The sequence below is a fragment of the Nilaparvata lugens genome, chromosome 11, assembly GCF_014356525.2.
Source record: "Nilaparvata lugens isolate BPH chromosome 11, ASM1435652v1, whole genome shotgun sequence".
Lineage (NCBI taxonomy): Eukaryota > Metazoa > Arthropoda > Insecta > Hemiptera > Delphacidae > Nilaparvata > Nilaparvata lugens.
In genome coordinates, this window is record NC_052514.1 from 45,692,793 (window position 1) to 45,708,057 (window position 15,265).

The following is a 15,265-nucleotide window of genomic DNA, read 5'->3' on the forward strand; positions in this document are numbered from 1 at the left end:
GACTGATAGGTTTCTAGTTATCGACGTTTTCGAAAATCGATATTCTTGAAACTAATGTCGATAAGAGAAAATTGCACTGGGCATTTTTTTGTTGCAATTGAGTGTAGAATCTATGTCTTCGGCTTTACACCTTTTGTCGGACACTCTGTATAGTGGGAATCACTTTAGACTGGTAGTATTGGTTCTTCTAGGGTTGTGTGGCAGAGAGTACCTAGTGTCCTAACTCGCCTTAATAAAGGAAATATTAATTAATTCTTTCGAAAATGTAGCACAACAAGTGGTTTGTTAGAATAATCTGTATCCTAACGTCGACTTGTAAGCCCTGCTTTACAGTGAATTTCTGCTCTGGGATACTGGCTGTTATGGAGAGTTCAGAAATTTCCATTCTACGAAAGTGGGACTCTCCCATAAGAACCAATGTCATTCTATTCTGCCCAGGTATTAGAGCAGAGCGCGATCGATTAGTCTGGGATCAACACATTCATAGCTGGTATGATCAGCTAAAGATGAATGAAACCCCATCCTAATCACATTTTTAGTCATATGTTGTTTGTTTTTTCCCCTTTGTACGGTGGGTTGCATATAGGGTGCACTGTTAAAAACGTTGATAAATTGCTTGATTTTAGTAGTACAGGTCCAGTCAGTTGTTCGATAAGAAGATGAACCAGTATGATGGAAAACTACCCCTATCACATTTTTTAGCAATATTTGTTTTTTCTGATGTACGGTAAGCGACATAAAATTCCGGGTATATTTCATCACTTTCCACTTTGAGGTTATCATCGTCATCACTGATCATCTCAAATGAATTCTGATCATCAAAATGTTTATCATTATCGTTTGAGATCATTATCATAGTTTGAATCTCCTTGAACGTCATTTATCTATGTACTTACTCTATATGCAATAACCTTTTTTTGTTAGGGCTACTCTCAAAATATCAAGAAAACATCCAAATAAAGTACCTTTTTTTAAATTGTTTACTTACGACATGTTTTACATTTATGACCATTAATCCATCTATATAGAATGTAGATTCATAATCTAAAGACTTAGTATGAATGGACTCGCATAATAGATAAAACTATGAATACTGTTTGAGGCACATTTTTTTGCACATTGATCTATCAACTATATTCAAATTATTTATCTTCTATTGCAGCGATTTTACTGGAGAAAATCAAGTTGCACGAAACATTGTGGCGTTCATAATCTGCAGGCCTCCCAGGACTGTTTGCTGGGTTTGTGGCTGCGTCCGTGTCATATCAGGCGTCAGAAAGCGAATATGGCATGTTGTGAGTACATCATAATTATGTTTCATACTAGTTTCATATTATCAAAGTTATTTAATGAATCTCATTCTACTTTCTTTCAATTTTTATCTATTGTGAAACATACTTGAACATATACCATGACATTCGAAAATGAATTCTATGTTTATAATCATCTCAAATCAAATCAAATTTCATTTATTCAAGTAGTTGCATATAAAAGACAAGCTTCACAACATTGAATCGTCACAATCATAATAAACACAGAAAATACAATGGTGCTAGGAGGATCTATTTAATTTCAATTGAAAAATTAATTGAACTTATTTTTAAATTAATGATATTCAAGTTACCTAATGATTATAGGTTCTATAAAAATAAGACATATTTGACTTTTAATATACTTAGATTTGAAAATCCTCTTGCAAAGCTTTAGTAAAAATTCTTCCTAGTGGAGTATTTGTTTAGCTTCAATGTTTCTTTTAGTATCCTACCTTTTAGTATCCTATTATATTTATAAAATAGCATTATAGTAGGCCTACCCTTTTTTTAAATTAATATAAAATAATAGATAAAAAACAAAAATTACATAAAACAAATAGTTTCGATATTCCACATCATCTTCAGGTAGCTCTGATTACATACATTTTAATTATTATATATTATTTTTAATACGGTACCTATTTACTTATCTGTTAATTGTTTATTTGCTCATTCACACATGTTTATATATTTATCAACACAGGCAGTAAAATAGGAATATTTGTTGTCTCCTTGTTTGTAGATTATTATGTAAAATACAACTGAACAATAGGCCTGTAGCTTTCTGTACCTCACAGTTTTCAAACTATTATGATGATATTAATGTTGTACGTTGCTTTTTTGAAGAATAACTTGATTCAATTATGAAAGGAAAAAAAAATCTTTACCTATTAGGCGGAGTTAAGACTTAAGTTTACATAATTAATTGTCGACTATACAGAGTGATTCATAATTATGGTGAAATATTTTATACGTGATAGTAGAGGTAAAAATAAGAAAAATAGTTCAATAAACATATATCATAAACGCTTCATTAGCGAGCTATACAGGGTGAAAGATTTCGCCCGGAATTCTGTTCCTCTGGTGAACTACACCGATGCTAATTGTTTGGGGACTAGTTTTTTAAAAACTTATGCTGGATTCATATGGAAAAATATCTGAAATTGAATAAAACTAGTCTGGAAGCTGTAGTGTGAGTAGTTTTTTGAGAAAAAGTTGAAATATGCAAAAAAATCAGTAGAAAAACACAGACTTCTACGTTTGATGCCCATAACTTTCTTTAATACCAGTGAACAATAATTTTTCGCAATAAAAATTGTAGAGAATTTAATTCTGAAAAGAATTATGTAAGCTGTGTAAACTAAATTTAATAAAAGTTGAACAAAATGTATTCTTTGTAGTACATTACACCACAAAAATTGCTGTTTTATGAGGAGAGACTAATAACTCATAAGTTGTAGCTGATTGCAAATAAAACATGGATTTCAATAATAGCTGTTCTAAAACAGCTGATTTATTATGTTTAAATAAGAAAATATTCAAAGAAATTATCAGCATCGGTGTATTTCACCAGAGGACTGAATTCCGGGCGAAATCTTTCACTCTGTATAACTCGCTAGTGAAGCGTTTATGGATATATGTTTATATGAACTTTTTTTCTTATATTTACCTCTACTATCACGTATTAAATTATTTTACCATAATTATGAATCACCCTGTTTATGGTGTAACTAGGAATGTAATAAAACAGAATTAATTAGAATGAAAACATTTAGAATGTAATTATGCAAACAGATTAATGCTGAGGCCTAATCTGTCTTCAGAAATATTGCAATAAAACCAAACAGATTTCGTCAATTCTACATTTTTATGAGAATGGGGAACGGAAAAAATGTGAATAACTATTTTATTCTACTATCATCTTCTACAATATTAATGTAGTGATTCTTTGAAAGTTTTAGAAATTTCATGAAATAATGAGACCTATTTTACAATTTTTGCAGCCTCTACTCAATATTCCCTGCCAGAGCGCCGTTGCGAGATAGTCCCGAATTCCAGAGTTTGGTGAGCAAAATCGACGTGGACCCGGGGACTAACAGGACGGCCTTCAACCAGGCTTGCTTCCAGATTGTCGCCATTCCATGCACTCTGGCCTTCTCAATCATCGGTGGCGTTATAACAGGTCGGTACCTATTTACCTATTACCTATTACCTATTTACCTATTTATTTACCTATTTGAAAATATTCATACACATAAAATTCAATTAAAAATATCTACAACTTTCTGTGGTGTGATAGAACAGAATTCAAGTTTCAAGATTCAAGATTCTTTATTGCCAAAACATCTTTACATTGTATGAGCACGTCAAAAAATAATAACAATAGGCCCTAATATAAAACTTGTGAAATAAAAGATAAATTATGATATAAAATTAAACATTAAGATAATAGAAATCGTAAAATATATGAAAATATTACAATAAAAATTTGTCTTAGTTATAAACAAACTACAATTCATATTAATATGGCGAGGTCCACGTTATAATGACAGTATTTGATTAACTTTTGTGTTGCTATCCTTGTCTATCATTCGACAAAGCAGGTAGTACTATCCTTTTCTAGCTCCGCAACGATGCCAACTCTGTTTTTGACAGTGTAGAAAAATAATTAATTAAGGCAGAGAATCGGCAACGCTTTTCTTCTATCTTTATCCACTGCCATTATAACCTGGACCTCACTATAATAATTGATAAGTTATTCAGTTTTACCAATAGAATGACTGACATTATTTTTGACCAAGGAGGGCAAAGCTAGGGCGCAGTCGGCCCTCTCTTACACTTAACCTTTGTTATTAGTCCAGTCAAATGATCGTTTTTCAGGAAACAGCCCCGAAAGAATTTTTCTCGACGGTTCTATATGTATTTTGGGGCGCTGAATTCGAATCTGAAATTTGCTGACACGCCAGAGGGCGGCTTCACTCCCAAAACCCCCAAAAACATCCAAAATTTCGGACTTTTTTCAATTTTTCCATTTTATATCGTAGGCTAAATCATGAGTTTCTCAAGAAAAATCATTCTCGACAAAATTAGAGAGAATAAAATTTCCAATAAATTGAGTGGTCGCGCAGGATTCTTTGTATATATGATAGATATTAGACTAAAAATTATGTGAAGTACGGTAACTGAACTTATTTCGGACTTTGTCAATATTCTATGAAAACTCGGGAGAGAACAGAGAAGCTAGTAGAGTCCTCTTGACCTTAAGAGCTACTAACTTGGAGAGGTAAACATAATTTCTTCTCTTTCGATTATTTTGATAATAAATTAAAATATTGATAATTATTGATAATATTATTATAATCATTGATAATAAATTGTTAAATGATGAATGTGATATCTGTTGAAATAAATATAATAGAGATAGAAACGATTTGATATTGTCAAAACCTCTGAATTATTTTAATGATTTAAGCACATAGCAGTTTTGGTTGCTACACCATTATTTCTAATAGACTGTATTTTTTTTTAGGAGTTTTACTAAATAGAGAATGCTTGATAATGTATGCGGCATAATTTCTTGTGAAATTATTTGCATACAGAATCATTTTCGCTAAGATTTATTGGTGCAAAGGCATGTTTGTTTATGTTTATATACAGTTATTCTTCCTTATTATTAGATATATTGCTTTTTTTAATTTGAATGGACAGCCACTTTATTCTTCATTTTTTGTTCATCTGTTATGCTAATTTTCCTTTACTTTTGCTATTCTGTTAATTTTTATGTTTATTTTAATAGGCGCTGTTTGTATTTTGAAATAGGTACCGTACTGTACGATATAGACATTTTATTTTTACGTTTACTCCTATTGCCACATATTATTTCATTTTCACATTTTCTGTAATTATTGTTTGTGCTTTCTTTTGCGAGAATAAAGTTATTATTAATGGTGTAACAGCTGCAACTAGTGTCCTAAATTGTTTTGTGATGAATCAATAATTTTGATTTGAAAATTTCAATTATTTTCAATATATATTCAATTTATTCCGTATTTTCTAAGCAAAGTTACAACAGTAAACTCTTTCCTGGAGCATTCAAGAAAAATCATTCCAATATTTTAAACTCTTAATATTTGAATTTCATTCAATTTTCCTATAAGAAGTAGCCTAGAGAGTATTTTTAGACTCTATTTAGCAGAGTGATTGTAACTGAGCTGGTTTAGGAAGAGACAGAGTTTGAAAAATATTAAAGCTGTGTTTACACAAAATTTATTATCAACAAAATGTTTATTTTTCCGTCCTTATAGGTTCTATTAGATTGAACATAACTTGACAAACACATATACACATCATATGTATGCTAAGTTATGTTTAATCTAATAGAATCTTTCAAGTAGAAAAAAATAAACATTTTGTTGACAACTTTGGTGTAAACGCAGCTTTAGACTTCTGTATCGACACCAAATGTATTACTAAACTCCACACAAGTTAAATGATACTGAATGTATATTGATTTTAATTGAAGTATATTATAGCCTACAATGACATAAGCTGCAGAGGAACCCCAAGTGGAATTCATGAAACTGTAGCCTAAGACTGAAAGCAATTCGATCATAATAAGAATATATATTCATGAAGAATCATTTATTACCCTTAATTAAATTTAATATATTAAGGGTACTAGCATAGCCACCTCTAACACAGAGATTAGAGGTGGCTAATACACAGAGGTGGTCTCTAAAACAGAGATTAGAGGTGTATTAGAGGTGGCTATGATACTAGTGATTCTTGGATAGACTTTTAACTAGCTACTACTATATAGCAAACTAGCCATATAGCAAAATGAAACATAATCTTCATACTTCATCATACTCCATACTTCATATAGGCTACTTCATACTCCATACTTCATATACTTGATACTTCTGTCCTTCGTCATTAACCAGCTTCCTGGATGAACGGCTTTGTATTCTTTGTATTCGGACAAGATAAATCATCCAATAATTTTCTCTTCTTCTGACTTCGACGGTATAGGCATTATTGCCTGTTCCGGTCTTTAAAATAGCCTTGAAATTAAAATTTATCAAAAATATAATTAAAATTTAACTTTAAAATCATGTCTAGTTTCAAGACCACCTTTTCCTTGGTCTTCCAACGTCTCTCTTACCTGCTGGTTTATAGTTGAGTGCTTTCACAGGGATTCTTCCGGTTGGCATTCTGTCGATGTGCGCTTTCCATCTATAATTTAATAATTTTAATTCTTAATCTTTTGATTTCAATTCAATTTTTCTATAAAAAGTACTTAGAGAGTATTTTAGCAGAGTGATTGAAAACAATATACCTAGAATACATTCTAGATAATTATCTTGATTGAAACTGAACTGGTTTAGGAAGAGACAGTCGGACTTAATTTGGTCGTCAATGATTATAATTTTTTTACACTAACATTGGGTAATGTTTTAAAGCTTAACAACAGATCGAGATGGTCGGTCGGATTCACTATCACTTAAACTAAATTGAAGACTTGTCGGCCTTTAAGTATTCAGCCACAGAGTAGAATGGCATCCCACGCAGCCAGGCTCTAATCCTTGCACCAAAACTTCTGACATCCAGATCCATCACCATGTCTGGCAGCGCGTTGAAGATCTTCTGTGCCAGTAGGCTACAGGGAAACAGTCTCTTTCCTTGTTCAATCTGCAGAAGGGTACATCAATTTTAGGTTTTACTCTTGTATTATAAGAAAGCTTATCGGCTCTTCTTATCAGAATAGATCTCAACATTATTCTTTATTCATTCATTCTTCATTTATACAATGATTACATTATCAAAATGAAAGGGAGAGAAAAAATAAGGTGAACTTGTGCTATTCCTCTCCCAAATTGATAACACATAGTCCGAAATAGGTGAGTCTTGGTTCTTCATTCACAAAATTTTCAGTCCTCAAGTATTTTTACAAAAGTAGTTTTTCAAATTTAGCTTCTGAACATTACAGTCATGTTTGATGTTGTGGTATTTTCCCATAATGAAAACACAAATAGAAATTTAATGGCTAATTGAGATAAAAGTGGTTAAAAATTTTTATTTATGTTTTTCATTATAATAATCTGAATGATGATCAATCAAATCAAACATACATGCAAGTATCTTGTTTACCTGAATGTTACTACCCAATATTATATAGTGCAGTTTTTTTTAATTAAAGTGCGTTCAGATCATAGGAGATCAGATTAGCGGGACTGTACTGTATTTTCAGGATAAAGTATAAAAGTATCCTACTTTTCACTGTATAAACTATCAAATATATATTATGAGCTATAGTATATTTTATGTTGAATTGTTGACTCAGGACCTAGACCTATGTCATCTAGCTCTTTAACTTCCATGATGAATGATTTTTGGCATTAATATTCTAAAATACTGTATAAAAGTATCCTATACTTTTCACTGTATTAACTATCCAATATTATAATATAAGCTATTGTAGGCCTATATTTTATATTGAATTGTTGACTCAGGACCTAGACATATGTCATCTAGCTCTTTGACTTCCATTAGTTATGTACATAGTAATCTGGATTTTTTTTAAACTAAATAGTGACTTTCATGGATATGAAACCAGAAATAGGAATAATATCAGAGTTCAGCAGCTCAGGCTCACTACGTCACAAAAATCTTCTGTACACACCTATTAAACTGTACAATTCATTAGCACTAGAAATCAAGGCATTGTCTCTTACATTCTTTAAAAGGAAATAGTTTACTGAAAGCTGAAAGTTTATTTAACATACAAGAATTTTATGTAATTGACTGGACCAAATATTTTGTAAGCTAATATCATTTGTATGTATTAATAATTGTATTATGTTTTATCTAGTATCTATTTTTGACGTTTATCAATGCATTGTTAACAATGTCTATGATAATAAAGATTCTTATTCTTATTCATAATGTTTTTGGCATTAATTTTTTGCTCTTGGAAAAAGGTATATTCATGCGCATAGTATCCGAATATGATGACCAAACTGATGAATTGAAAGATGATTTTGAAGACTATCATTATTGGAGAATGCCCATAGAAGAGTAATTGATGGCATCCAAGCCCTTGATGGTAAATGAAAATGATCAAAGAGTACAGTAGTGTTTCTTTTATGTGTTCTCGTTTCAAGCACTAGAATCAAACAATTTCAGTTTTCTCTGGCACTATACCTATAATTATTTGCACACGATTGCAACCCTTTATACACTATTATTTTATTATCATATTAAGGAAATTCTCTCCCTTAATATGTTGGATAAATGATAGATAAATTCATATGAAGAGTGCGCACACCTGTTTTCAGCTTTTTACAAAAAATAGAATAAATTAATACTGTTGCTCTTGAGTAGGCCTATTGATTTTCTAGTAGTATAGGATTATGTCACCTCCTAGTTATTTGATTGTAAATTCTTATCTATTGCTTTATTATATTGTAATTTTAAATGATCATCAGTTATTTCGATTGATATTGTTGTAATGTTGATTAGAGTGTAATTTTTGTGTTTTATCTAGTTTTTCAACCGTAAAAATTCTTAGTTTTTGAGTGAAAATAGGCTTAATTTTATAAAAGTGCTGAAATCAAAACCTATTTCGGACCGAACTTATTGTAATCTAAATTTGGTTGAGAAATAGTACAAGGAGTAGCCTATTCTTAGTTTTTCTCTCCTGGTTAGTCCTCTTTTGTAAAAATGATAAATAAAAATACAATAGTTATTGCACATCAATCACTCCAATTGAGAAATGTATTTTTGTGATTTCCAGCACTTAGTAAGATACTTGCACAGTAGTTTCACTATTTGTATAGACTGTTATGTGTAGCAGAGACAAAATAATTTAGGTTTTAGTCTTAAATATCTTTACTCTATGGTGGTAGGCACCGTATCTGTATTCATATTCGTTTCTACACCTTTTCCAACCGTATTTGAGAAAGTATTAATTGTAATTGAGAATAGTAATTTGTATTTGAGAAAACGTCAAATGTAAATGAGAATATTCAATTGTATTTGAGAAGTCATCGATCACTTGTAATTGAGAATACCGGTAGTGAATTTTATTTAAGAAAGTATCATTTCAATTTGAGAATAACATACAATTTGAAATCGAGAAGTTGTCATTTGTAATTGGGAAATGAATCTAAAATCAGTACTTCCAGTACTTATATTTTTCATAACTGAACTCATATAAAATGATATGATAATATATTTAATATTCCAATAAAACGTTTAGTTTAAAAATAATATATATTTTCAAGTCTCAAAATCCATTGAAGAATTATTGCAAAATTGATTGATCAAGAGATGTTATTGATTAATGATGAAGTTCAATTGCGCCGTTAACATAGAAAATTTTATCTTCATCAAGTGCAATATTTCACAAAATGTTTGGAGACAACGTCGCGTTGCCAGTACATACATAGAAATGGTACTCATTAATCATTTGTAAACAGTACAGGGTAAATACTTTCACCATTGAAAATATTAATTTGCCCCCATGCAAAGCCTACAGTAATAATTGGAATACTGTGTACGTAGTACAGTATCCTTTCCTGCTCAATCAACCTGCACTGTAGGCTAAAAAGAAGTCCGCATGTCATGCAATTGAAAATTTCTCATTTTCAATTGATATCTTCTCATTTACATTTGACGATTTCTCGAATACAATTCACTACTCTCAATTACATGTGATGACTTCCCATACAATTGACTATTCTCATCTACATCTGAATTCTCTCAATTTACAAGTGACTATTCTCAAATACAATTGATACTTTCTCAAATACAATTGGAAAAGGCGTAGTGATCCTATAGAATTGTTGATCTTATCAGCTCGCAATTACAAGCTTTTTCAAGCTGGATTCGCACATAAGAGTAGTGACAGTGAAAATATATTCCCATAGTTTCTTATATGCACATTCAGTACGGCGAATCAATATGAATAATCCTTATAACTTATGGGAATTATATTGTCACTTTCCCTGTGGTGTGCGAATCCAGCTTAATCCATACGTTTGAAAAAGATTGATATTTTTTTGTGAAGTGGATAGTATTTACGTTTTTGTTTATTGATTGCAATAAAATTTCAAAAATATTCTACAGTCGTAAGTTTAATGCGGTACTAATAGGCCTCCCTAACTAATTATTTTCACTATCAAAACGATGTTGACGAAAATGGTAAATAGTTGACAGTTAAAATAGTTTTTAGTCTTGAAGATTTATCCGTTTCCTCATCAAGAAAGAATATATAGTAGAACGATTCACAAAATTTGACATCACCCAGGTCAGGGTATAGCCACTACCTCCGTAAACAAAGCCATAATTCATTCTGGTGACGTCATTACAGGTAGGTCTCCTACACCATAAAACATTAGCTGATATAGATCAGATGAAATCAACGAATTTTTTTGTGTAGGAGCCCTATCTGTGCTGACGTCACACGAATGCACTACGGATTTATTTACGGTTGTAGTGGTATAGCATACCTATTATCTGCACTCTGTCAATAAAATGAACCTCACTAAACTACAAGTATCTCACTATGTGCCGTTAAATTTAATCTTGATTAATTATAAAAAGGTCTTCTCTGGTTCTCGTGATATTAATCACGGTTAAAATTTAACCGGCTTTTGTACAACTTGGTCTATGTCTACCATAAAATCTGGTGTGGCGCACTCACACAACTTTTCTTGCCGTTATGAAAATTGATCACCCGACGCCTGTGTTCCCGCGCAAATCACAAGTCTACTATTCAAAGATCTGAGTCAGCTGTGACAGTCAATAACGCTTGGAGACACACGAAGTCTGATATCTCTTCATAGTGGACATGATTTAATAGAATCAACATTTGCCATAGTTTGCAATTGAACAATCATATTTTCTTGAATTTCGAGCTTATTTCAATTTAGGTGAAGATGTTACTGAACATAAATGTAGAGATTATCATGCTGAATCTTTACCACTAATTTTTTTTTTTTTTAATGTATCTGGAGCCTGATAATTGGGAACCATAAAATCAAACTTTGCATAGATGGGGCGGAGCTCCTGAAATTTTTACAGATATGGGACTTGTGGCAGTTGATAGAACTTATCAATAACTATTCTGGGTATGAATTTGATCAGAATCGTTGGAGCCGTTTTCGAGAAAATCGCGAAAAACACTGTTTTTGACAACATTTTCGCCATTCTAGCCTCCATCTTGAATTGCATTTGATCGAAATTGTTCGTGTCGGATCCTTATATTGTAAGGACCTTCAGTTCCAAATTTCAAGTCATTCCGTTAATTGGGAGATGGGATATCGTGTACCGGTACACAGACGCACATACACACACACACACACACACACACACACACCCACACACACACACAGACCATACCCAAAAACCACTTTTTTGGACTCAGGGGACCTTGAAACGTATAGAAATTTAGAAATTGGGTTACTTAATTTTTTTCGGAAAGCAATACTTTCCTTACCTATGGTAATAGGACAAGGAAAGTAAAAAGAGTATTTTAAAGAAAGTTTCTGGAGAAGCCACTATTTTTTAAACATTAAAACTAGAGTATTAATAAATTCTTCAAATAATACGAAATAAGCGCAAGAAGGTTTGAATCAATATCATAAATTATTATTATTAATAATATATTGAATTATTTTTAACGAAAATCCTAAATAATCGCAAATCACCCCGAAGACCTCTGCTACTGCAGACATTGACAACAGGGTTAACAGCTAGATGGAAATTCGATGAGAACTACTATCCAAAATTAGTTGCCAGCCCGGAATCGAACCCGGTACCTCCCAATTGCAGTCAGGTATGCTTGCCCTTACACCAAACTGACAATCTCTGGATAGCAGCGCACATTTTATACAAAGCCACAGCGGCCAACCATTTACAGATGGAATTAAATAGAGAATCCTTTATTCAAATGCTAATTAATATATAATTATTATTTAACGAAAATCCTAAATAAGAATCGAAAATTTATTTAGGATTTTCGTTAAATATAATTATATATTAATTAGCATTTGAATAAATGCATTCTCTATTTAATTCCATCTGTAACTGGTTGGCCGCTGTGGCTTTGTATAAAATGTGCGCTGCTATCCAGAGATTGTCAGTTTGGTGTAAGGCAAGCATACCTGACTAGCATTGGGAGGTACCGGGTTCGATTCCCGGCTGGCAACTATTTTTGGATAGTAGTTCTCATCGAATTTCCATCTAGCTGTTAACCCTGTTGTCAATGTCTGCAGTAGCAGAGGTCTTCGGGTTGATTTGCAGCATTTATTTAGGATTTTCGTTTAATAATAATTAATATTATTAGCATTTGAATAAATGCATTCTCTATTTAATATATTGAAGATTGAAGGGTTGCTAAAGAAGTCATCATCAATAAATTCTAAATCAATCAATTTATTTGAACACAAATTTGTGATACTATTGAGTAAGTTTGCAATTACAACGGTATTGGTTTTTATTAATTGCAACACAATTATATTAAAGAAAAATAACAAAAAATATTAATTAATTTCGGAAATAGTTTGAAAAATATAGATTGCAATTAAGTTACAGATTGGTTTTTATTGCAATACAATATTTTTCGTTGTTGTTATCCATCTTGTTTTCACTAATATTATTACTATTGTATTTTTATGTAAATTTAAAGTGAAAAAACACTCACATTATTAATTTGGTGTGGCGACAACCGTACCAGAAACTCTGTTAGGCTTGAAAATGTGCAACACCAGCACGAAACGGTCGTCGCCACACCAAAAATGTGAGTGTTTTTCACTTTAAAGTTATACTAAAATACAATAGTAACAATAATAATATGATAAATATATCAATGTATTTTAGAAATAGGCCTACTCGTAGGCAAAAATATAGGTTGCAATATTACATTATACTAAGATAATAACAAAAATAATTTAAATTAATTTTAGAAATACTTATTTTGCAAATCTATGTGCATAGAAATAGATTATCTTTAGTAATTGAATTACAGTTGAACCAATTTGTACTTATTAGAGTCTATAGTGAGGTCCACGTTATAATGGCAGTGGAGAAAGATAGGAGAAAAACGTTGCCGAACCTCTGTCTTGTCAATGCCTTTCATAGACGGTAGTTGATACAGGTTTATTGATGTAATATTAACTGTTCATTCTCGTTTTAAATATAATTATATTTTTATTAAGCTATAAGTTATATTTTTCAATAATTTCATAATGAATTTACATAATCAAGATAAAATATTCTGATAATTAATTATACTTCCACACTGTTGAAAACGATTTGGCAACAGAGCAAAACGAGAAAGTGATAGCGCTAGCTATCCGCTTTGTTGAATGAAAGACAAGGATAGCAATACAGTACCATTGCTAATCAAACACTGCATTATAACGTGGACCTCACTATAGTATAGATTGCATAAGACTGCAATCAATATAGAATGACATTTTAATTTTATAACGTGATGAAGTTTGGCCAGTAATGTCCACTCCACCACTTAACCACGTTTTGATTCTCATTAACAGAGATATATTTATATAAGGTTAAGACTTAATACTCTTTACTCTTCTACTACATTTTATATTTATGTTGTTTGTATATTGACGCTGTTCCTAATGTACCTGTACATGTTTATGAATAAGATTTTTCAATTCAATTCAATTCAAGAGCATAGAAATTATAACCAGTCTATTTTTTTCATCTATGAAAATAGTATCATTATTCTGGGGTTCTCTTTAATTATCCACTAATAATTTTTGTGATCTTTACATAACCTCATTTGGAATATATTTATCAAAATTAGGGAAACAGTTTTGGTTTATCCTGTTGATTCTCTCCAATCATTAATTTGATATTGTGATTGTGGAATGTAATAGATGAATAAATAATATTTTTTTATTTCAGGTACAATAATAAACCTTTCATCACCAGCCACCGATCTGTGCCTGAGGACTCTTTCTTTGAGGACGCTCTGCACTGGGAAATTCCCAATGAAAGTGATGAGTCGACAGACAAAAATGTGCCCGAAAAACAGGAGTCGACTATAATAAAAGTTCACGAGCCTTCTGATACCAAAGTGTTGAGGAAAAGTGCTAAATAATATTAATAACCTTAAACTTAGTGTGGTCAGGAAGAAAAACAGTTTCGGTGGGAATTTGAATGGATATCACCACTTCCATGGAATCTGTAGGGGTTGCCTCAGTGATCTATATGGTACTAATATACTGCTAATGTACTTTAAAACATGTCCCTCAAGGGGACAAAATGAAGGATTAAATGTTATTACGAAGGATGTGTTCTTATAAAAATATGTTCAACGAGTGTGTATGTCTAATTTTTTGCATGAAATACACCAAATAACTGAATTGCACTGAATTTTGCAATATCCTAGTGATGATGCTTGGTGAAATCATTTTTTATACGTTATTTGTGGTCCATTTTCGACGGTTTATTTGAACGGTTTAATACCAACCAGTTATTGCGGTGTCCCGGTTAGTTCTACAAAAGAACAATTACTACAAATATAATTTGATGGTGAGTACAAATATACACATATCTGCTCTTCACAAATCAAATTACATATTAATTTATTCGTGGATACAATTACAAATCATAAAAATAGATCCAAGATTTCATAAAATAAACTAATTAACAATAATCAATTCTCCAATCTAAATCGATTGGGAATAGCACAAGTTTACCTAATTTTTCTCTCCCTATCATTTTGATGATGTACTATGTTTGAAACAATAAAGAATACCAATTAGGAATTGCTCCCTCGATTGGAATTGAACGATATTGTGTTAATACTCAGCATAAGTGATTCTTTATTGACTCATACAATAAGTACATCATCAAAATGATAGGGAGTAAAAAAAAGGTATCTTGTGCTATTCCTCTCCCAATTTGATGAGGAA

The 15,265-nt window shown here is 31.5% G+C and overlaps 1 protein-coding gene across 1 annotated transcript in view; it reads left to right on the forward strand.

Annotated features, from left to right (window-relative positions):
* Positions 1 to 14,421, forward strand: part of LOC120353495 — a 15,232-nt gene extending 811 nt beyond the window's left edge. Inside the window, exons 2-4 of the mRNA XM_039437325.1 lie at positions 1,220 to 1,295; positions 3,317 to 3,495; positions 14,253 to 14,421. Coding sequence (XP_039293259.1) covers positions 1,220 to 1,295; positions 3,317 to 3,495; positions 14,253 to 14,395 — 398 coding nt within the window. The 3' untranslated portion in view covers positions 14,396 to 14,421. The remainder of the gene's footprint in view (positions 1 to 1,219; positions 1,296 to 3,316; positions 3,496 to 14,252) is intronic.
* The last annotated feature ends 844 nt before the right edge of the window (positions 14,422 to 15,265 follow it).